The sequence below is a fragment of the Sapajus apella genome, unplaced genomic scaffold (genome assembly GCF_009761245.1).
Source record: "Sapajus apella isolate SASKATOON/1434 unplaced genomic scaffold, GSC_monkey_1.0 scaffold25, whole genome shotgun sequence".
In the NCBI taxonomy this organism is placed as follows: Eukaryota; Metazoa; Chordata; class Mammalia; order Primates; family Cebidae; genus Sapajus; species Sapajus apella.
The window spans coordinates 17,046,061-17,071,130 of record NW_022436965.1 but is presented as its reverse complement, the minus strand read 5'-3'; the positions used below and the strand labels follow the sequence as shown (position 1 = coordinate 17,071,130).

General features: G+C 38.2%; 1 protein-coding gene and 1 long non-coding RNA gene across 3 annotated transcripts in view; one reads left to right on the top strand and one right to left on the bottom strand.

Annotated features, from left to right (window-relative positions):
* The window catches only part of LOC116560134, a 351,496-nt gene that overhangs the window by 219,485 nt on the left and 106,941 nt on the right, over positions 1-25,070 (top strand). The window lies entirely within an intron of this gene.
* Positions 12,181-24,128, bottom strand: TNFSF18 (TNF superfamily member 18). 2 transcript variants are annotated; one of them, XM_032291367.1, is made up of 3 exons: positions 23,580-24,128; positions 16,850-16,883; positions 12,181-14,678 (listed from the first exon to the last, which is right to left on the bottom strand). In XM_032291367.1, the coding sequence occupies exons 1-3, from the start codon at positions 23,799-23,801 to the stop codon at positions 14,332-14,334; spliced, it is 603 nt and encodes a 200-aa protein (XP_032147258.1). In that variant the 5' UTR covers positions 23,802-24,128; the 3' UTR covers positions 12,181-14,331. The 2 variants fall into 2 exon arrangements, with proteins under 2 accessions (XP_032147258.1, XP_032147259.1); XM_032291368.1 differs by having other exon boundaries at positions 16,850-16,880; positions 23,580-23,802.

Genomic DNA, 25,070 nt, shown 5'->3' with positions numbered 1-25,070 from the left:
AACTGAAGTTCTGAAACATGATCTTGGCTGCTTGCCACTAAGAATTTTTAATCAAGCCACTGTTCTATACTCTATGTAAAGTTAGATTTTATAGTCCCAAAGTTGGAAAGATGTGACTGAAACTTCCTAAAATTAGTGTTCCAAAGATGGAAGGGATTTAAGTGAGTTGTTAAGTTACAGATTCTTGAGGTACAAAAAGACAACCGCTATGGTGTGAATGTGTGCTCCAAAATTCATGTATTAGAAACTCAATCCTCAGTATACCAGTGTTAAAAGGTGAGGCCTTTCAGGGATGTGTAGTTCATGAGGGTTCTGCTCTCATGCATGGATCAATACCACTATAAAAAGGGCTTACAAGACCAGGCACAATGGGAGGCCAAGGCTCTTGAGACCAGGAGTTCAAGACCAGCCTGGTCAACACAGCTAGACCCCATCTCTTTTTTTAAAAAAAGAGAAAAGAAAAGAAAGTAAAAAAAGGGGCTTACAGGGGTGAGTGTACTCTCACTTCTACAAGTGAGGACGTAGCAAGAAGACCCACAACAGATGCCAGCACCTTAATCTTGGACTTTCCAGATTCCAAGACTGTAAGAAATAAGTTTCTGCTTTTTATAAGTGACCCAGTCTGTGATATTCTGTCACAGTAGCACAAATAGACTAAGACAGAAATTGGTACCAAGAGCATTAAATCAACTAAGACAGCAATTGTTTGCTTCAACAAATACCTACAAACGTGGAAACAGCTTTAGAACTGAGTAATGGGTAAAGGCTAGAACAGTTTTGAAATAAATACTGTGAAGGGCCTGTATCGTAAATAGAGCATTAATAACAATTCTAGTGAGGGCTCAGAAAAAAGGTGCTTGGGGCCCAGCAGAGGTGCAAAGACATCACAGAGAGCCCCCAGTAGGGCAATGTTTAGTAAAGCCATGGGGCAGAGCCACCCCAAGAACCCAGAACTGTAGAGCATGCAGCACTATCCGGTGAAAGCTGCAGCCATGCCATTTCAATGTGTGAGAGCTGAAGCATGGGCTGTGTTCATCAAAGCCATGAAGACATAGAGGCCTGAAATCTTGGGAACCCAATTCCCACCCCAGTGTGTCCAAGAGGTGAGACGCAAAGTTAAAGACTATTCTCAGTCCTAAGATTCAGTGTTGCTTGCCCTGTTGAGTTTTGGACTTACTTGAGACAACTTACCGATTTCTTCTAGCTTATTTCTACCTCTTGGAAGGAGAATGTCTATTATATTCCTATTCTTCCATTGTATTTTGGAAACATAACTTAGGTAATTTCACACACTCATAGCTGGAGGGGAAATTTGATACTGGAATACGTTAAGATGTTGGGGGCTATTGGGATTGCATGACATTTGAGAAGGATATCAATTTGGGGAGCCAGGGACAGAATGCTATGGTATAAATGTGTCTCCAAAAGCTCATATGTTGGAAACTTAATTCCCAAAGCAACAATGTTGGGAAGTGGGGCCTTTTGAGAAAATGTTTAAGTCCTGAGGATTCTGCTCTTAGGAGTGAATCTGCTCTCTCTTGCCCTTCTGCCTTCTGTCACGTGAGGTTGCAGCAAGAAGGCTCACATCATAACTACAAACATGGAAATCGCTGTGAGTCTGATGGGCTTCCCTTTGTGGGTAACCGACCTTTCTCTCTGGCTGCCCTTAGCATTTTTTCCTTCAGTTCGACCCTGGTGAATCTGACCACATGTTCTGGCTCATAGACGGGTGTTGAACAATGAGAACACATGAGCACAGGGAGGGTAGCATCACACACTGGGGTCTGTTGGTGGGGGCTAAGGGAGGTACAGCAGGGGGTGGGGAGATTGGGGAGGGATAACACGGGGAGAAATGCCAGATATAGGTGATGGGGAGATGGAGGCAGCAAACCACCTTGCCACCTATGTATCTATGCAACAATTCTGCATGATCTGCACATGTACCCCAGAAAGTACAATAAAAAAATAAAAATATAAAATATACTGAAATAATTATAGTAACAGAGCTGAGTACAAAACCCAGGAGGAATAAAACTTTTAAAATACCCACATCTGCCTGCGATCTTAGAGGAGTATTCACAGAAAGACTGAAATATCTGAGTCAATGAATTGCTGTGAAAACTAGAAAGGGTAATTCAGATAAGAGATACAAATATACTAGGCTTCCTGTGATTTTTGAATGGGTTTAGCTTGATTTATCTCAGTGAATGTTTTCATACTTCCTGGCAAATTTTGGAGACAGTATAGAATTGGAAAAATTCCAGAGAACTAAAAATTGATAAATGTTATCTATATTTTCAACTTTGCAGTGTAGAATACAATGAAAGAAAATGTTGTGGATTGGTTGAGAGAATAGGCCCTGGACTTAGACTCCTAAGAAAAACTTCTGTCTTTATTCCTTACCAGTTTTGTGATTTTCATCAAGTTATTGGACATCCCTGTTCTTCAGTTTCTTCATCTACAAAATGGGATGATAATAGGATATATTTCAAGAAGTTGTCATGAGGATTGCATAGAAAGTGCTTAGGAGAGTACGTGGTACACAGTATCTCAATAAATATGAGCCGTTTCACAGTTCTAAACACTAGAGACCAAAGGGTTTGGTCTCAGTAACAAAAATATTCCAAAGTAGAATGTTTAAAAGATTCTTAATACAGAAAAGGAAGTGGTGATATTTTAAGACCAGAGTAGGCTCACTAATGACGTGTCCTTTTAGGATCCCACGCAGTTCCTGTTTGGGCATCTGTGTTCACTGACATATGAAAGGGATTTCACAGACCTGGCACAAATGGATTTTATCAAAAACTTTTGCCATCCTTATTAAAAAGATGGAGAAACGTGTACATAGAAGGCTATGATAATACACACAGATAAGGAACTAAGCTAATCACCAGGGAAACAAAAGCATGTTCCTATTCTCAAGAATATTATAGTACATTAGAAGAAATAGATGTTTACACAAATACTTAATATAACAACAAACGTACGATCTGAAGAGAAACCAGAGTATTTATAATAACAAATATATATCCAGTACCATAGTGGTACAAAGGAGAGTCGTCAGTTCTGCGTAAGTGATTGTGGAGGGCAGAAAGGTCCCAAGGAGTAAGATATGAACTAGTTTTGAAGGCTGGTTTCTTGTCTTCATTGGATAATTTTTAAAAACATCTTGTTATGTTATCAAAAGCATCAAAATGTCACAATGCATTTGATTATTTTAGTGAAAATAATTCTATCCATTTGTTGCTTTTAAGAAACCACAATACTGAAGCAATTGCTTTAGTTATAATGAGACCGTCATTCTCAAAATCATGCTTGTTGCTCGAGATCCGTGTTTCTTACTCCTGCTCCACTGGCAGAGCTCTCCCCCTCCCCATTGCTTCTACTATGCAGACCACGCTCCTCCTAGCCTACCTCCGTAGCTTCTTATGTGGTCTTCTTCTGTCTTTCCCACTCATCTTTCATCACACCACCAGAGTTACTTTCTTTGAAACAGGTCTAATCAAGCCATAAACTTCTAAAATAACTTAAAAGTTCCTAAATAGGAAAACAGAGATTCCTTGGGCTATCCTTCTAGCAGCTTGGGACTTGGCCTCCTGTTGCCCAGTGTTGGTTTCCATCTCATATCTCCACATGTCATCTTCAACAGGCCATGGGACCACATACGCTCTCTGCCACCTTCTGTGTTCTTGCTCATATTGTATCCTCACCTCCTACTCTTTTTTTTTTTTTTTTTTTTTTTTTAGATATAGTCTTAGTGTGTCGCCCAGGCTGGAGTGTAGTGGCGCAATCTTGGCTCACAGCAACCTCCGCCTCCCAGGTTCAATTGATTCTCCTGCCTCAGCCTCCCAAGTAGCTGGGATTACAGGTGCCTGCGACCACACCTGGATAATTTTTTTGTATTTTAGTAGAGACAGGGGTTTCACCGTGTTGCCCGGGCTGGTCTCAAACTCCTGAGCTCAGACAATCTGCTCACCTTGGCCTCTCAAAGTGCTGGGATTACAAGTGTGGAGCCACCACACCCGGCCAACCTCCTATTCTTTCATTATACAAAGACTAAAATACCTCCTGTTTCTCCCATTTGGCTAGAATTCGTTGTATTTATTTACTATTGTCCTCTGTTTATCATAGCACTTGCTTCTTTCTTTCAGTATTGGATGAGCTAGTGGGAAAAGAAGTGGGCAAGGATTTGAGCAATCCAGATTCCAATTCCTGCATTCCCTTAACTACACTGTGTCTCCGCTTCCCCATTTGTAAATGAGAGATTAGGGATTAATCTTTTTTGTATAAAAAAAAATTTTATGAGGTCTCACTGTGTTGCCCAGGCTGGTCTCAAACTCCTGAACTGAAGTGATCCTCCTGTCTCAGCCTCCCAAAGTGCTGGGATCACAGGCATGAGCCACCACTCCCGACCTTGGTTTACGCCTTTACATGCACACATGCACCAAAAACATTTATTGTAGTTTTAGTGGGGGTGAGGGAGAAGTGAAAATAAAGGCATGTAATTAATTTTCCTTCCCTACCCTGAACTCCCACTTGTTTTTTAATTTAACGGTGTTGATCTTTTCTCTTATGTTTTATGGTTTTATGTCTTGCTTAAGAAGCTCTTTTTGGCCAGGCACAGTGGCTCATGCCTCTAATTCCAGCACTTTGGGAGGCCAAGGCATGTGGACCACATGAGCCCAGGAATTCCAGACCAGTGCAACACAGAACGACCATGTCTCTATTTGTATAAAATATTTTTAACTCCATAGTTCTGATTTGAATAAGTTGGTCTATCCTAGCAGATGTAGCTTATTGAGGAAGTCACAATGTCTTAGAAACCTTCACATCATCTTTAGTGCCTATCTGTGCTTTGTACATAGAAAAACCTTAATAAATATTTGTGGAGTGAAAAAAAATCATAATGAATGAATAATTCCATATTTTCTTTATATAAAATAAATCCAAATATTTCACCATTATTTTTGTAAATAAAATATAACCTCCAATTCTATATTTCTAGAGACAGTCTAAGAAAAGGCAACTATTAATAGAAAGAACAAGTCATAGAGATGCAAGCTTCTCAAATTGTATCCTTTCAAGCACTATGCAAACATACAAGATGCAAATTCATAGGTCATGAAGAAATTAATTATGTACTTGGTTGCTAGAAGGAACTCATTGAAGCTAAAAAAGAAGCAAATTTAAGATAAACAGAGAAAAACTACCTAAAATAGCTAGTTGTAAACTGATAAAAATAGATTAAAAAATTGGCTTCAATTGACCTCTTTCTATGTGCCAGACACTGAGCTGAGTTTTTTCTATGCATCATTTTACTTTAATCCTTAGACTACTCTGTACAGTAGAAATAATTATCCTCCCTTGACAGATAAGAACACGTATCCCCAGAGAAGGCACACAAATTGTCAGCTCACGCAAAATATAAATAACAGAATCAAGATTTAAACAAGTCTGTCTAAATCTATCTCTATCTTCCATATATCTCTATCTTGTATCTGTTTATATCTATCTCTCTATCATCTATCTATCTATCTATCTATCTATCATCTATCTATCTGTCTACCTACCTATCTATCTACCTGTCTGTCTATCTGTCTCCTACTGGTTCTATTTCTCTGGATAATCTTAACTAATACATACAGGAAGGAACTCCACTGAACTGTTCCTGGCACATAAGGCCCACAAACATTTTTGTCCTTAGATTATACAAGAATTATTGTACCCTTACGACAAATTTTTTTTCTTACTCAGCTAGCTTAAGTTGGTTTCTATTAGTTGTAATCAGAATCTTAACCAATATAATGATTGATTGAAAGTGAGGAAGAAAGAAAAGGGAAGAACCTTCTTAGACATATTGAGGAAGATGGTGATGTTTTTATGGTGGAGAATATGAAAGGAGGAATTGGAGAAAGTTTAGTGTGGGTGGGATAATGAGTTTAGTTTTATGAAGGTATAGTTTCAGATGTTTGCAGAATATCCAGGTGGGCTTTACTAGTATGTAGTAGGAACTCAGGAGTTGCATGAAATGGGATGAATATTTAAAAGCCAACAGCCTTCTGGGTGAAGTCACTGATAGGGATAAAATTGCTATAGAGAGTGGGTAGAGTGAAAATGGGGCAAACTGAGACCTGCCTCCATCAAGTTATAGCTTTGACCTTAATCAGAAGACACCATAATTATAAGAGATGCCCTGAGGGACTTTCTGTATTCCAGATATCCTCTTTCTTAACTCCATTGTGAAGTAGTAATTCATTTTTTTCTTCATAACCCAGATCAGTCACCCCACCCAACATTGTAACTCACTTCCTGTCCTATTGACTGAGAGGCATGAGGAACCCAAAGTGACCAGGTGGGAGTCTTAAGTTCTGGTTTAATGGAATCATAATTGTGTCTTTTGGTGGGAGCATTTTCTCCTCTGAAACTGAGACTTTCAAGCCTTAATTTTGCTAGAGGACCACTAGGGGTAATGGTGAGTGATACCACTTCCATTTCACTCTTTGATTCCTGGACCCATGAATCCTGATTCAGATTATATACAGCTTTCTGAAGAACCTTGCTCCAGTCCTACAAAATATTGCCATCTAGTTGGCAACGTAACTGAGTTTTCAAACAGCCATTCAAGATGGCAGGGAACATGGTAAGACCAGTGAATTCTATGAACATGGTCCCATTGCCACATTTTATTGTTTGTGAAGTAAGTTATTTGATCAGAAAACAATGCTATGTGGATACTATGACAGTGGACAAGGCATTCTATCAATCCATAGACAGTGTTTCTGGCAGAAATTGCATGCAGGGAAGGCAAACCCATATCCACAGTATATATCTCTTCCAGTAAGGGGAAAATGCTGTCCTCTTCATGAAGAAGCAGTCCAATGTAATCAACCTGCTACCAGTTAACTAACTAGCTGATCACCTAAGGGGAACAGTGCTGTATCAGAGGCTCAGTGTTGGTCTCTGCTGCTGGCATATTGGGCATTCGGTTGTGGCTGTAGCCAAATCAGCCTTAGTGAGTGGAAGTTCATGTTGCTGAGTCCGTGCATAACCACCATCCCTGCCACCACAGCCACTTTGTTCCTAGCCCATTGAGTGATCACAGTGGTAGCTGAAGAAAGACGTTAACGGTATATACAGAAAAGGTCATCCTGTCCACTTGATTATTAGGTTCCTCCTCTGTGGAGGTCATCCTTTGATGAGCATTCACAAGGGACACAAATGTATTCATGTTCGTTGCCCATTGAGAGAGGTCTATCCACATATCCCTCCCCACAGTTTCTTTGTCACCAATTTTCCAATCACATTGCTTTCAAGTCCCTGACTATCCAGCCAAACCATGGGCTACTTTTCATGAATAGCTATATAGTCTCACATCTGGACATTTCTAGACCCAAGCAAAGTGAATAACCAGGTGGCAGAGTTTTTCCTCATCCCAGAGTTTGTCCTCCAGGGAGTGTCCCAGAGAGGAACATGCAGCTGTCCACTTTCAGGCAGTGCCTACATATCATGCAGAATCATCTGTAAACCAGGACCTAGTCTTTGCTTTCCCTGTCAACTAAAACACCCTCACAGACACACACACATAATGTTTTACCAGGCCACCTGGGAGTCTCTTAGTCCAGTCAAGCTGACACATCAAGTTAACTATCACACCATTTTTTATTTCTGTTCTTCTCTGCATATCACTTTTATCCTTATGTCTTACCCAGACTGGCTTTAATTGCATCTCACTGGATTGGCAGAGAGAAGATGGGCTTCCCCATAGCTCTCAAATGTTTATCTTTTCCAGCCAAGAGACCATCTCAGAATAGTTAATCCTGCAAAAGTCACCTCTAACTAAGAGTAGGCTCACATGGTGAAAAGGAGACTGCTGAGTCCCAGTGCTATAGATAAGCAAGTCCAATAAGGAAATCATTACAAGCTTAGCAGAAATCCCAATAGTTTTTATCATAATCATTAAATTCTGATAATTCCATGTCATACATTCTCTTTTTTTCTTCTTTCCAATTGTATTGGGCTGTTTTCACATTGCTATAAAGAAATATCTGAGCCTGGGTAATTTATAAAGAAAAGAGGTTTAATTGCCTCACGGTTCTTCTGGCTGTATAGGAAGCATAATGCTGTCATCAGCTCAGCTTCAAGGAAGGCCTCAGGAAACTTACAATCATGGTGAAAGGTGAAGGAGAAGCAGGCACATCACATGGCTCAAGCAACAAGCAAGGGGCAGGGGAGGTGCCACACACTTTTAAACAACAAGATCTCTGAGGAACTCATTCACTATCACAAAAACAGCACCAAGAGGATGGTGCTAAACGATTCATGAGAAATCCCCCTCTATGATCCAATCACCTCCCACCAGGCCCCACCTCCAACACTGGGGATTACAATTTGACATGAGATTTGGTAGACACAGATCCAAACCATATCATGAAGTTTTAATTTAGGTTCATGCTACCTGACTTCAAACTATACCACAAGGCTACAATAACCAAAACAGCATGGTACTATTATCAAAACAGATATATAGACCAATGGAACAGAACAGAGGTCTCAGAAATAACACCACACATCTACAACCATCTGATCTTTGACAAATCTGACAAAAAGAAGCAATGGGGAAGGGTTTTCCTATTTAATAAATGGTGTTGTGAAAACTGGATAGCTATATAAAGAAAACTGAAACTGGACCCCTTCCTTACACCTTATACAAAATTTAACTCAATATGAATTAAAGACTTAAATGTAAGACCTAAATCCATAAAAACCCTAGAAGAAAACATAGGTAATACCATTCAATACATAGGCATGGGCAAAGACTTCATGATTAAAACACCAAAAGCAATTGTAACAAAAGCCGAGATTAACAAATAGAATCTAATTAAAGTAAAGAGCTTTTGCACAGAAAAAGAAACTATCATCAGAGTGAACAGGCAAAGTACAGAATGGGAGAAAATATTTGTGGTCTATCTGACAAAGGACTAATATCCAGAATCTACAAGAAACTTAAACAAATTTACAAGAAAAAAACAACCTCATCAAAAAGTGGGTGAAGCATATGAACAGACACTTCTCAAATGAAGACATTTATGCAGCCAACAAACATATAAATAGAAAACTCATCATCACCACTGGTCATTAGGGAAATGCAAATTAAAACCACAATGAGATACCATCTCACGTCAGTTAGAATAGTGATCATTAAAAAATCAGGAAACAACAGATGATGGAGAGGATGTGGAGAAATAGGAACTCTTTTTTACTATTGGTGGGAGTGTAAATTAGTTCAAACATTATGGAAGACAGTGTGGCAATTCTTCAAGGATCTAGAACCATTTTACCCAGCAATCCCATTACTGGGTGTATACCCAAAGGATTATAAATTATTCTTCTATAAAGACACACGCACACATGTTTATTGCAGTAGTATTCACAATAGCAAAGACTTGGAACCAACCCAAGTGCCCATCAATGATAGACTGGATAAAGAAAATGTGGCACATATACACCATGGAATACTATGCAGCCATAAAAAGAATGAGGTCATGTCCTTGGTAGGGACATGGATGAAACTGGAAACCATCATTCTCACCAAACTAACACAGAAACAGAAAACCAAACACCACATGTTCTTACTCATTAAGTCAGAGTTGAACAATGAGAACACATGGACACAGGGAGGGGAACATCACACACTAGGGCCTGTCGAGAGTAGGGGGCGGTTAGAGGTAAGATAGCATTAGAAGAAAACAGAAAAACTCTGCCCCTGATTTTTAAAAAAGTTTTTTTTGTTGTTTTTTTTTTTTTTTTTTGCCTTGGGTTACTGTAAAGGCAATTGCTTCTCGGTACGTCTGTTTGGCAAGCTTAAAACAAATAAGATTTTATCCTCCTTTAGTGACACAATGCAAGATAGTATATTGGCATCTTTTCCTTAGTTCCAGTGAGTTTATAAGTTTCATTTCTTTAATTACATTAACAGTGTTTCTGAGAACAGATTCTGTGGAGGAAGGAGGAGAACACTTGTGAACAGTAAGTGAGGGGATGGGAGACAGTGAGAAAATGGAGGCTGAGGGCTTTGCCCCCTGGACTCTGTCATACAAAATGCACAAGATAATGCTATTTATACATTCAGATAAACACCCAGATACATTTTTGACTCAGTTATTTGCAACAGACAATAAGGGCTATGAGCCAGGCACTGTGTCAGATGTGGGAATCTAGGTCATCAGAATCCTCTCATAGTCTAGCCTGTTAGCCAAGAGGTATCACCCAAATGCAGAGAAGGAAGGCAAAATGGCTATCTGTGTCTTCCATTCTAAGAAACTAAAACCAACCAGTATGCCTCAATCTAATTGAGACTGTTGTTGAGGCTCTCTGTGAGAGGCATGCCATGCCGATGGTGTCCTTGGATAACACCAAAGCTGGATGGAAATGATCACCTTGAACACTGAAATCTGAGATTCCCGTCGTGATTATGCCTTTGAAGAGATAAGGAAGTTGGTTTAATCTAACAGACGCTATTCACTGAATTTTTGTTTTCCTATTTTCAAGCACTACCTAAGTTCTTTAAGGCAGGTCAAATAAACCCTCTGATGTACTTGTTCAAACAACATAATTGGGTTTGTCACTTCTGCTATGTGTTGTGTTTTGGAGTGATAGCTCAAATAAACTGTTTTGAACTCCTTAAAGTTGTTTACTGCTATCACAAACCAGTAGATTTCAAATAAGATGAAGAAAGAGTCTGCATTTAGCTATCTCGCATATTAAATCTGCTTAGAGCTCAGCACTAGGAAAAAGTTTCTTTTTCACAATAAACGGTGAGCTTTAAAAAATTAGATAAAATGATTTTATTTCCTTTATAAGTCCTCACCATCCACTCACTTGCAAACATTTCACCCAGATCAAGGACAAAATGAGGGCCAGGCACTGTGGTTCATACCTGTAATCCCAACACTTTGGGAGATCAAAGTGGGTGGATCACTTGAGATCAGGAATTCAAGACCAGCCTGGCCAACATGATGAAACCCCATCTCTACTAAAAATATAAAAATTAGTCAGGTGTGGGATTGGGAACCTGTAGTCCCAGCTACTCGGGAGGCTGAAGCATGAGAATTACTTGAACCTGGGAAGAGGAGGCTGCCTTGAGCCACTGCACAGCAGCCTGGGCAGCAGAGTGAGACACTATCAAAAAAAAAAAAAAAAGATAAAATGAGGCCAGAAGAGGGAGAAGGAAAGACTGATGACAACACTTACAGAGAGCTGTGGCTGCTCTGTGCATCCTTACCCATTTTCTTTTGCAGGACGTATTGGGGGCAATGAAACTTTCTAACCTGAAGTCTGTTAAGGGGACTTCAAGGGAATTTCTAAAGCAGCTTTAAAAAATGTTTCCTGCAATTAGGAGATACAAAGAACTGGTGCCTGCCTTCACCTGATAAAGCTAAAACTGATACTGGGCTAGTCTGATCCCACCCAGAAAATCTGACTGGAAAAGAAAGGCCAACTGCTTGGTAGTGGAGACAGGAGAATCTTGCTACATTGAGGTGGGCTCATACTCTCTTAGTTTGTAGGGAAAAGGCATGTGTACAAATTTCCTATGCTTAATGGGAGACTCATGGGAGAGTCATAATCAGTGGAGTAACTGTCCCAAAATTACAAGTAACCCTAGAATAGGCATGCATCCTTTTGGATCAAACAGTAAATATGTATCAAAGCATCATTTGTAGCTTCTACCTGATGGGAATCTTTAAACTGTTAACTTGTCAGTCAATCAGATTTTTGCTTCTCCTTCTCTCTAATAAAATTATGTCCTCCCAAATGAAATTGCCTAACTGGGATACAACACAAAGGCAAGAATTTCATTTTCAAGATGTACCAATACGCTTCATCTAAGGAGTCTGTTGACTAGATTACATTGCTTTTCAATTAACTGCCGTCTTCGGAAGCAGAGACTTAATCCATAATAATATAGCATGCTCTTGTTTGATGAGGCAAAATGGAAGCCCAAAACAATTAGTGTGATAAGGGTTGACAGTGGCTTTGATGGTGAGTGTGGGCAGGGTGGAGGAAAGGAGGTAGGTGAAAGTCAGAAAGTGAAACTGTCTGACTAACCCATCAGAAATGGGAACAGCTATGATGAAAAGTCAGTTGCATCCAGCTCTCACTTCTGCCTGACACTTACCAAACAGTGCTTCATATAGGCAAAGATTTCTATGATGTACCTTTGTGTTCTGCAGATTACTAACTCTAGTCTGATAACCCACAGATAAATTAGCTGCAATCCATTTACCAGCATGTTTTAAAATGCAGACTATTATGTGGAGAAACAGGAAAAAAGTATACATTGAAAACAAAGGCTGAAGTTATACATCAGGAAAATTTAAAGGTCACCGGTTGGTAGTCATCCCTCTAGCTGCAGCTGCAGTGACCTCTGCTTGCCCTGAGAAATCACCAGTATGTCAACATTACAATTTTCTTTTCTCCCTTAGTCTGCCATGATTGTCCCAGAAATGAAGTGGGAACAGAGAGGAGTCATTAAGGAGAGTCACAGTGGTGTGCTGGTGAACCAGCTGTCCAAAAGGAAAATGTGTAGTGTTTGCCAATTGACGTGGTATAAATACTCCCACATAGCCAATTTCAAGAGTGGTGATAATTAATAATCAGAGTGCAAAATTCCTGAAAATTTAATAATAGGTACTTATGAACTAGTGCCAGCCCACTCCAGCACACATTGCTTATAACACAACAAAAATCAAGAACACCAAGATTTTATACATGTGTATACATGAATATATGTATGACACACTTTAATTTCCTGAGAAGATATGCAAATGCAACAGAAACAAGCTCTCCAAGTCTTTGTCCCTGTAGTTACTCAGCAGATGTTTTTTAAAAACAACTTAGCCTTAGGCTTAGCATGCTCCTTTACAATTTTCGTTACATAAAATACAAAAAAAAATTTAAATAGCTTTACATATATTATTTAACATAATGCAGCTTTTCACAAATACCCATAAATATTTTAAATTTCTTTACAATGTAAAGTTATATACCTTTCAACAAGAACCTGCGTGTAGCTAATTTAAGAGTCCAAACATTTTGAATTAAGTGCTATTTATTATTTTTAGAAGTTAGCACATTTCACTAAGATGGGCTCTGCAAAGTGAAGAAGGGGATTTGGTTGGGGTAAGGCCTGAGCAGCACCCGGGGTCTCCCTGATCCAGGCAGAAAAAAAAAAAAACTTTGCTGGTAAAGGAAAGATCTGTCGTAGCTTCACTCTGCTCACCTTGGGCTAAGGTGACTACTAAATTTTAGACTCTTATGATAGCAGAAACAACAATTCTAAAGCTGAGACAGTGCGATGTAGTGGAAAACCCATTGCCTCTCGTAGTCACTTGTCCTATGGGTTGAGGCAAGTTGGCTATGCTATGCAACCATATTCTCATTGCTAAAATTTTCCGCTAAATGCCCGCCTAATTAACTTCATAGAATTGCTGCCTGATATACGAAATCACTTTGCAAACTATGGAAATCTAGCGAAAAATACTAAATCATTACATGACATAATGTAGTAATGATAATACCATTTCTAGGGTTAAATCTAATGATTACTAATGGTTACACTTTCTTTACAATTAGCAGTGTTTAGACACACACTCAAACAGTAAGTTCTCACAGAGCCCTACATGAAGGTTCAGAATGGCTCCTTTGACAAGGCTTTTTAAAGCACGCTGGATCCTGAGTAAGATAAAACCAAGAGAAATTTCCAGATAACATACATTCCATTTTATGTCACTTGTACCTCTATTCCAATAGTTCTCAGAGTGTTCTTTATCTTCTAACATCACATCTAAAGTAGGGTACGGTAGGCATATCTGTGGCCATCCTATCAGTCTACTTTTTATTGGGAAGGTGTCAGAAGATGGGAGTATGAGAAGAATGAATTAGAGCAGCCCAAGAATATGAGAACAAAGCCAGGCTACGGCCCCAGATCCTTTTTGCATACCAAGTAAAGCTTCCATGGGAATAGAACTCTATTTTTCCACTCATGAATTTGAGAATTAGACAACGATTCTTTGAAAAGCACCTGTCCTCTGTCATCCATATTCATTTTATCATGGATTAATAAAGTATCTCTGTAGATCCAATCAAAAGTCTTTGGCTCTTCCTCTGAGACTTTTTCGAATAAGCATCGTAGATGAAAATTCACATCCAGAGGAGTTCTGTTTGTGTTGATTTTTGTAGACAGACAAACTCTAGAAATTGAAAATCTTCTCCCTCCGGTCCACCCACTGGCACCTCTACATGTGCTGAAGAGAATGAGATCAAATCAAGTCTCTAGGAAATGAATTGGGGATTTGCTAGTAAAATGATACCCCAGTATGTATTATTTTTTAGAACCTGATGCTCCGAGTTGAATATCAAGTTTATGGTATCCCCAATATGCAATTCATAAGTCCCTCCTACATTTTGGATGTTAGATTTGTTTGTTAGATTTTGTATCATGTCTTTGTTTTTATACAGCCGCACCTCAAAAGGAGCTACATCATTGTAGTTTGCATTGGGAGCCACTTGGCCATAAATTAAATATAAGCCATTCTGAAGTATCTCCAGCTTCCAATCAGACACCTTATTCACGCAAGGAGGTTCAGAAGGTGCCATTTGCCATTTTGAGGGTAATGGTCCTATAAGAAATATACAAGGGAAGAAAAAAAGATGAATGCATAAAGTAATTTCATTATTTCATTCTTTTCCAGATTGTAGTTAATTCCTTACCACATACATGTTATTTCTTTACCTGATCTATACTAGTTCTCTTCAAGAAAATTTTCATATTTTAAGTACCTATCTACTCCTTGTTTTAGAGAAATTTCAAAGCCAAAGGGTATTTCTCACTTGGAGCACTCTAAGGAAAAGAATTTGGAATAGAAAAATGAGTTAAGTGACTCAGCATCTCTTGTAAATTAATATGTGTGGGAAAAAGAAAGGAGAAGAAAAGACAAATGGAGAAAGAGAGGAATCACAAACCAAAATTTTGACAACCAGGGTTGGAGTCCATGCCTTTCATCCATTTTCTGTGTAAACGCCACTGGTTGCTTACCACTTTATCAGGGAGGCCTTCCTTAATCAAGCTATGTTAACTAGTGTTCTCCTAACTCTCTCTTCTGTCTTGCTTGAGTTGTCTTCATAAAGGGTGTCGGTGGCTGGCGTATTATAATTAAATTGTTTGTTTGTTATCTATGTTGTATCACCTTGAATGTAAAATTTTTGAGGACAAATGTATCTCTATTTTGTTCATTCCTGTATTTTCAGCACTTGAAAAAGTCCCTGGTACCTGGTAGGTGTTCCATAAATATTTATTGCTTGAGCAATACTTCCGTGTTCCTGGGTTAGGTGATTTGTGTCTAAATTATGGCTCTTCTCCTACTTAGATTCATTATTTAAACCCCCCAAAAATAGCTAATGGTAAATTTATGAGTTTACAAATAGAAATAAGTTGACTCTTTAAGGATCCCTAGTGCAATACTGGGGACAGTTCCCAGAGGATAAAGAAAAGGTAAATACCTAATCATTCATTTTCATTAGCACATAGGAAATTTAAATGTTTACCTAACATTACTTGGTTTTGCACAGCAGTGTGATCTCACGGCCCCAAGAGGTGTTTTTACCACCCAGAATGCTTATCTGTTGCACAGTTCTCCATAATTTTTGTTGTAAGGTACAAAGCCTTTGTCCCGTAATTAAAAAGAAAGCTTGATGAGAAAACACCCTGGAAGAGGTAACATACTTCAGTTCTCATTCGTATAAATGACTGGTGTAAGACTAAACGTAGATTCTGGAGGAGAATGAAAGAGAGATGACCAGAACAACAAAGTCACCCTGTATTGCTAATGAGCTCAGACCCCTGTAAATTTCTTCCTCCTTGACATGCAATAGGCAGGTCACCAGGAAGAAGTGTCATTGGTTTTCCTATTTGATTCTGTGAAAGAGGGGTCACTTGAAGACCACCTTAGCATCACTTGAGTTTCTCAACTTTTACCACATTAAGGCAGAATTTTGCACATACCGTGGATTCCACTTACTGGCAAAACAAAACAAAACACAAAGAAAGAGACAAGCAAAAGGAAATTGTCTAATTCCCACAAGCCAAGGAAACCTACTGGTTTAAATGATATAGGAACACAGAGGTTGCAGAGTTAACTCTAGAAGTGGTCTGCTCTCAACTGAAAATGTGTGTTTGGCCTGAAACTTATAAACAACTTTAAAATATGTATTTATTTGACATTTTGCAGGTATTCTAATAAATATTCTAAGGCTCAGTGTATCTGCAAACTGTAGTGTGTTTTCTAAGCAAATATCAGGTGACTACAAAGGAAAATGACTCAGAAACTAAGCTTAGAAGAGAAGGGAGTAGAGGAAGTGGCCACTCTCCCAACGTTTAGAAGCAACAATTGCACTCTCTCACATACTCCACTGGACATTAGCTATATGTGAAATGTGAGAAAGACTTTAAGGAAAGGTTGTAGAAATCTGAAACTTGTTGTGATTATTAAAACACAGAATTAAAGTTAGAGTCCTGGATCTCAGATTCATAGGCTAGTAAGAGAGATGTGCATTCCTGCCCAGAGAGGCAGCCTTCAGTATGAGATTTTTCAGAGCATGGGCTTATTTTGCCTGGTTCACCTCTGGAAGCCTCAGTTCTTGGGCAACTACCCAGTACATGATTAGTAATTCTATATAGTAGCTGAAAAATGAATAAAAGAAAATACAGGTTTTCTTGAGAGTACTGGCACCTGCCTTCTTGCATCAAAAACTAAGAAAAGCAAAACAGAGACGTGCAAGATAGGTTACTCACCAAACTTAGCCATACAGGGCTCTTTAGCAGTCTGCTGGGGAAAGAAAAGAGGAATTGATTAGGATGATGACAGTGTCACCAACTTTTTTGATTGATTTATTTAGAGCTTTGGATTCCTGAAGCAAACTACTGTTCTAGAGCCATAAAAAAAATCCCTCCCTTCATTATGTCTTGGTCATCTCAGCCTCCCTGTAGAGTTGACTAGCTCCATCCTTTACCTTTTATTACCTAGCTTCCCTTTGGGGTTTTTTAGGCAAAGGTCAAGATCTCATTCCACTACCTAATCTATACCTACTATTTTATCTTGGACCTCCCCTTTCTTGAATTCTAAAAGTTTTTCAACAAAACAGCAATTTCCACACCCCAGTGACTGTACAAAGTGATCTATTGGCATGTGAAAGAAAAATAATAAAGCTTCTATTTATGTTTATTTAAAATAATAAATTAAGCCCTAAAAATATTTACCACTCAGATTAATGAAGCCACCCTTGTATAATATTCAGATAACTACATGTCATATACACTATCTGAGATACCCTGAGAAATAGTTCCAAGTTTCAGACTATTGCAATGCACAGCAGTTCACATGCTACCAGATGCCGTCAGTGTGTGGTTAGTTTTACAAATAGAAGTAGTTAAATGCTAAATGCTCAAAAATACTCTGTAGTATATTAAGGCATAAACATAAACATTTTTTATATCACCCAAAGTTTTTAATGGGAAAGTGCTTAAAGGACTTTTTGAACTTAAAGATGTTGCACAGTTTCCTTTTATAGGATTTCTTTGGCTGCTATGCTCGGAAAAAATTAAACAGAGGCAAGGGCAAATGTAGTGAGACTAGGTAAGAGATTTTTACAGTCATTCATATAGGCAAGAGAGCATGGTACCTCTGACCAAGGGGCTAACAGTGGGGATGGTGATACGTGGTTGGAAAATAGAGGCAACGGAAGTTCCCAACATGGATATGGGGTAGGAAATGAGAAGAGACAAAGATGACTCCAATATTTTAGGCCTGAGTAATAGTAAAGATAAAGTTGTTATTCACTAAAATGGATAAGATTTAGGAGGAATAAATGGGGAGGGGAACAATCCTGAGTCTGGTTTTGGATATGTTAAGTTTGTGATGCTTATTATAAATCCAGGCAAGGGTGTCAAGCAGGCAGTTGGACACAGCAGGCTGAAATTTAAGGGGCTCTGGTGATGTAAATTTTGGAGCCTTATGCTCATAGACTATGCTTTAGGCATGAGATTGTATGAGACCATCAAGTCAGTGGGTGTAGATGGAGAGGAATACTGGGACATCATGATGTTTAGATGTCAGAGAATGAGAAAGAACCAGCAAGGGAGAATAGAAAGAAGAAGGTGGGTCTGAAACTAGGAGAGTGTGATGTTTGGAAGCCAAGAAAAGAAAGTATTTCATGGAGGACGAGTGATCAACTGGTGTCAAATGCTGTTGATAGATCAAGTAAGAAGAGGACAGGAAATTAGCTGATAGATTGAGCAGCATGGTAGTCACTGGAGTTCTTGACAGAAGGAGATTCTGTGATGTGAAGAGGGCAGAAGCTTAGTTAGAATAAATTTAAGGGTAAATGGGAAAAGAGAAGTTGGAGGAATTTTGCTGTAGGGAAAGCAGAAAAAAATGAGTGGAGTTTGGATGAGGATAAGAGGTCAAAGAGGTTTTTGTTCTTGTGTTTTAATATGAGAGAAATGACAACATGTTTGTCTATTGCCATTTGGTGGAAATGTTCCTGTAAAATGGATGATGCATAATATGTAAGAGCAAAGAGAGAACGGTTGGGCCACGTCCCTGAGTAGGTAAGAGAGGATAAGACTTAGTTCATAGATAGGTACATGGACAATGTATCCATAGTGACAAGAGAGAATAACAGTATTTCTGGACACAAATGCAGATGAGTGGTACTCATTGGAACTTCTTTCCTCTCTGCTTCTATTTTTTCTTGAAATGTGGAGGCAAAGCTATCAGTGGAGAGTAGGAATGGGGAAGCTATTAGATGTTTGAAGAGAAGCTAAAGGTGTGAAATTATCTAGTAGAGGGGAGTGAATGGACTGGGAAATGTGGGTTGTTTCCAAAGCAACACGCAAATCCCCTTGAAGACAGTGGCTGTGAATTCAAAATAAGAGTTTTCAACAAGTTTTATGTTTTTCTTCAGATATATTCAACAGTGAAAGACACAGAGCAGTTGGATTTAATCAGCTCCATAGTTGAGCTTTTGCCATTAGAATACAATGAAAACAGAGAGAAGCAAGTGAGTGAATTTATACAAGGGAGGTGTTAAAGCTATAGACCTTGGAATTTAGTTGTGTAAGGAAGGAAAGAGGGGCATCCATCATTGAATGATGGATTGAAAATTGAGTGCTATGACATGTATGCAAAGATGTGTTCTCCCATTTTTATCTACATTTGTTTGTAGGGTAATTTTTCAGTCATGATAATCAAAATCATGAAACAAGATAAATTGACATTACAAACTTCAAATTCCTATGTCACAAAGTGTTAAGCTAAGATTAAAAACTAAAATAAATGCATTTATCAAATTATTTTATATCATATATTAATATATTATAGAAAATATAACATTTTGGTGAAAGTAAAATGGTTTTGCATTGTGAGAGCTACATTAAACGTATCATTTGGCCCATCCTTATAAATATATATTTTATGTATCTCTTTAGTGCACATATTGTTAGTACTTCTATATAGTATAATATTTAGCATATAATATTGGGAATTATACTGAAAATACATTATTAAGAGGGAGGCATATTCAAAAAGTCTGAAAACCACTATTCTAGGAAATACATTTTTTGATTCCCTACGCTTGTTTTTGTTCTTACTTTTTTTTTTTTTTTTTTTTTTTTGAGACAGGGTCTCATTCTGCTGCCCAGGCTGGAGTGCAGTGGTGCGCTCTCAGCTGACTGCAGCCTTATCCCCCTGGACTCAAGAGATTCTCCCACATCAGCCCCCTGAGTCACTGGGACTACAGGTGCATGCCACCATGCCCAGCTGATTCTTTGTATTCTTTTGTAGAGACAGGGTTTTGCCATGTTGCCCAGGCTAGTCTCAAACTCTTGGGCTCAAGCAATCCACCCGCCTCAGCCTCCCAAAGTGCTGGGATTACAAGCATGAGCCACTGCGCCTGCCTCTTGCAATTATTTCATCCTCATTTTGGTGTTTCCTAGAAGAGATGTTGAAATTTAATTTAGTTCAACCTATGATACGGACGTGACAGAGACTCCCTTAACCCCAATTTCCTCATCTATAAAATGCGAGAAATAATAGCACCTAGCCTGTTGAAGTTGTTGGGTTTAAATGAGGTCATTCTTGAGAAGGGGTTTGCCCAGATCTCCTGCCTGGACCTGTTCAATAAATATTAGCTGTTTGGGTGATGATGGTGATTGTAGTGAAGAATTGAACTAAAATTTAGGCATCTGTATTCCCAATATCCTACAGCATTATAAGCAGGAGAAACAAATGTAATTTTTTGTTGTTACCTCAACAAGTTTATAATCTTTCTAGAAAGACATGATTATACACCTAAAGCAATTTGGTAACAATCTAAATGTGAATGAGCACTAAATACATGCCACAGATAGTATCTGCACCATCTAGTAGCATGTATGAGACGTGTTCAGAGAAACTTAAGGCCATAGACAACCTAAGACCAAACTACTTGCCAGAGCCGTAAATTCCGGATGCTATACAGCAGGCTGCTTCATGCCTATAGAGGGCCAAAGAGACCATCACTGTCATACTCTCTAATTATTGCCACCGGTGAAAATTCATCTAATTGTGAAATTATCCACTTGGCTGTGAAATATAGTCCTTGACTGAGAGAGTGATATAAATAGACAAAGAATCATAATGTTAAATGATCTTGTTAAATTTTTGCACATTATATTCTTATTAATAGTAATGGGGCAAGTATTAATCACAACCGTCTACTGGAAACCTACCATATGTCAAATACTCTACTGTCTCATTAATCCTTACCACAACTCTGTAAAAATTAGCTTGCTTATTTAGCAGATGATGAAATGAGGATGAGAGAGATTAAGTAACTAGCCCAAGGTCATGCAGCCAAGGAAAGGCAAGAATGAGATCCACACCCAACCTGTCTGATTCAGAGCACTCACCCCTACCACTCTGTGGGGGAAGTTTCTATTTATAATTCTGCTGATGTTTGGAAGTAGTAAATACCCAATTATAAAGACACATATGGCTTAGTTATTTTTGCTTAGAAGAATCAGTTTCTTTTGTAACCTCATCTTGATTTAAGGCTAGATTTACATAGTTGGGCTCAAAATGGCCAAAACAATCATTCTATCCCAAACCATCCCTAATCAAATCATCCTTGAAAATAAAATCTGCTCTGCTTTTAAGTACAAGTACAACTTCTCCTTCCTTCATTGTATTGAAGCGGGAGACTTGCTGAATATTTGGTTTCGTAGAGATAACTTCTGTGAAGTTATTTTTCACTGAGGGATTGACCAAACTCCTTGGACTCACAGCTATCCTTTCAGTTAAATATCTTCTGAAAGAAGAGAGGAAAAGAAGAAAAACAATGACCAAAGGAGCCAAGCTTCCCGTCTAACACTTTTTTTTAAGTGTACACTATAAAGTATTATCCAGACAATCTCAAAAGTGGGACTTTGTATATAAAAACTAGAGTGGAGACCAAAATAAAACTTCAAGGTTCATGGGTGTTGTGAGAATGTGGAAGTGGCCACATCATAATGACTCAGTATCTGCCAGCCACTCAGACCTCTTTTCCAGAGATACTTGTTTGTGGTCAATAGGAAAAGGGAAGTGATGGTAAGTGGAAAATGAAATGCAGGAGCTAATATCATGCATGGTTGGCCAGGCCAGTGGCTTTTCCCATAGAAATAAATCCTACAAGTGTCCTGTCAGAACAATATTCTGAAAACCTTTTGTACTTCCCTAAATTTGAAACAAACTCTGGGTTATTTTTAGAGGGAGAATCTTTCATTGAGAAATTGGATGTTCTCTAGGAGACAGAAGCCAGAATCAGAGCTCAACCCATGGGACTAATCCAGTTTGATTCTGAAGAGAGGTGTCCTAGATGATTCTGGCATTATTAGGCTTTCTCTTTCCCTTTGCAAGAACCACTGCATGCAAATGGAAAGAGAAAGTCTGATAATGCCAGAAAGGCAGCCAACCACTGGCTGCCTTTGGGAAAGGCATTTTCCTCCTCTTCTGTGCATGCATTCCTGAGACATATGTGGGTACTGATGATGCCTGTATTCAGTGATCTTCAGGGTTATCTGGCTAATTAATCTTATAGTTTTTAGAAGAAAGAAGCACTTCCAAATTTAAGTTATTGCTATTCTCTCACCCTTCCTCTTCTTCAGAAATTTAGACACTAAGAATTTCTGACAGTTCTTTTCTTTCTGCTCAAACTTCACTGATCCAGAAAGTTCACACTTCTGCTTGATACATTTCTTGAGAGAGCAGGGTGGTAATCAGAAATGCCTCTGTTGCACATAAGCCTTGTATACAGTTATAGAATACAAATTAATGGGCTACTGTGGAAAACTGGCCAAAGCTATACCTACTCTAAATTAATATCAATAGGGGACTGCTTCCTCCTTCATCTTTTCTCAATTCCTTTTAAATATCTTAGGTGGTAGAACTCTATCTTTGAAATCTTCGCTGGCCAGTTCCCTTAAGAAAAATGTTTCTGCAGTCACATTTCAACCCTTTCTCAGATGGACATAAACCACTTAATTATCCACAAAACTCAGAATCTTCAAATTTAACAAGAAATAGGCTAAATCCTTAAATAAATAAAGCATTTCTTATTTGCTTTTTGGTCAATGTTATGTAGTCAACTGTGAGGAATATTTTTTAGTAAAGAACCAAATTTATCTCCATATCCAGTGTACCATCCTATTCTCTAGGCCCACAACTTGGCCTGCATCTCAATGGGAAATTCCTGACAAGCATCAGGGGCTTCCCAAATACACATTTTCTTTCTCCTTCCACCATGAAGTCTTCCCTGATCAGCTCAACCTAAAGTCATTTTTCCCTGCTTTTGAATGTCTTAGGCATTTATTCTTCGTACTTCCCTTAAATAAATTCTTGATCACTGCATTTTACATCTAAAAGAAACATCATAATAAGTCCATTCCCCTACCACAATTTTTTTAGATAAAGAAGTTGAAAATTAGAGAGATAAAATGGCTTTCTCAAATGAATGCAGCTGATTATTAGGAGACCTAGAACCAGAATTCAGAGCTGCTTACTCCTAGCTCAGTGCTACTTTCCTCCTCAAAGACACACAAGCCACCTGTCATTTACTCAAACCTGTTTTTCATGTCTTTTCCACAAATAAGACTGTAGCTTGCACTCCATTTCTTGGCATTCATAATATTTTATACCTTTTTTATTCCACCAAGAGTTATAGCAGAGGGAGGGAAAAAATACTCCACAGGCACCTGTCAATTGACTTAACCAATTCTGAGTTCTGCAGCTAACATTTAGCATTTTCTGAGATCTGTGTTCTCAAAACCTTTAGATAAACCTCAAAAGCCATGTCATGACAATATCAGAATTATATTTACATTACTTATACACATCTCTCCCTTCCAACTATTGCTAACAATACTGAGTGACAATGATAATAACTAGAAAAACAAATAAATAGAGGATTATAGTAAATAGCAACCTTAGGTACAGTTGCCTCCTTACCTCTAGTTGGAGAAAAATAAAGATAAGCCAACTGAAGGAACAAAGAAATAGCAACACAACTACTGAGCAAAAGAGCCACAGCTTCCAGGATAATCTCTGAGCTCCTTGAGTTCTTGAATGGCTTAAAGGCATATTTTCCAAGTGGCTCAAACACATTTTTGGAGAAATGAGAGCTGTAGAAAACAAAAATTCACAAGTGGTAGATGAACGATGCAAGGTCATGTTATGTAGAACTATGGTAATTGGTCGTGGGTGTGGAAGGCGGAGTTTTCCTTCTGTCACTGTTTTAGAAAACGATACTTTATAACCTAAGTGCTGACTCTCATTTGGCACCAGGTCAAATACAACAAAAGGAACTGGAAGGCTGTAAGCCAACACAAACTCAGAACATAAAAAAAAAGTGCAAGGGAAGTTCAGAGAGAAAAAAAAAATTCTTTCCTAAATCAAAAGGTAGTACAGTGCATGCGTAAAGGAGCCTTGGGAGAATAAAGTAGTATATGCCCATCTAAGAAAGTATTCCAAATTATTTCTAGATAAGCAAATTACTTTTTATAAGAAGAAATAAAGTTTGAGATTAAGCCCTATCATACTCCAGATATCATGTACATGAGAGGCAGAATGCTAGGAAGTTGAAGAGGCTAAGATCTATAGTTTGGAAAAAAAAAAATAGAGTTTCAATCACATCATCATTTTGTATATCTTAAATATGTACAATTTTTATTTGTCAATTATACCTCAAAAAAACTGAAAAAATAAAATCTATATTCACAGAAATGTTTTATCAATTTCTAGTATATAGAATGCATTCATTCAGAGATATTCTCCAGAAAAATAAAAATTTGTAAATACAACAAGCTCAATTTTATATTTCACCATTTTAAAACTCTGATAATCTAATTCTGACATAAAAAGCTATTTTACAAAAGAATATTTTCCTGTATCCTGCCTTCAGCCTGAGCTTATATGCTATTCCAAAAACAAACAAACAAAAACTCAGGTTTTCTTCCTGGGACCAAAATATGAATTTACTACAAAATTGAGGAAGATTCCTGATTCTATGGACCTCAGCTTCCCTATCTGGTAAAGTGGATTACTTGCCTTTTTTACAGAATGCCAGCATTGCATGCTAGAAAGAACATGGTCTATTAAATCAGACAGACATTAAGAGCAGAGGCTGGCACTGCCCAGTTCCTACTGGCTCTGTGGCCTTAGGTATGTTACTTGGGTTCTCTGATCTTCAGTTTCCTTAAAATGGAGAAAAATTTCACTTTATAATGGTTTCGTGGAGAACAAAATACACGTGAAAAGTTTATGTGTTCCATAAATGTTAGATTGCCTCTTCTCTACCCTCTTTAGAGATGTAGTGAAGGTTAATTCAATTATTACATCCTAGAAAAGAATGAGCATTATTTATCTTTCCCATAAGATATAATTCACCTAAAGTTCACTTAAACAAAAGGAAGTAGAATGAAAGTATTTTGGAAAACCTAT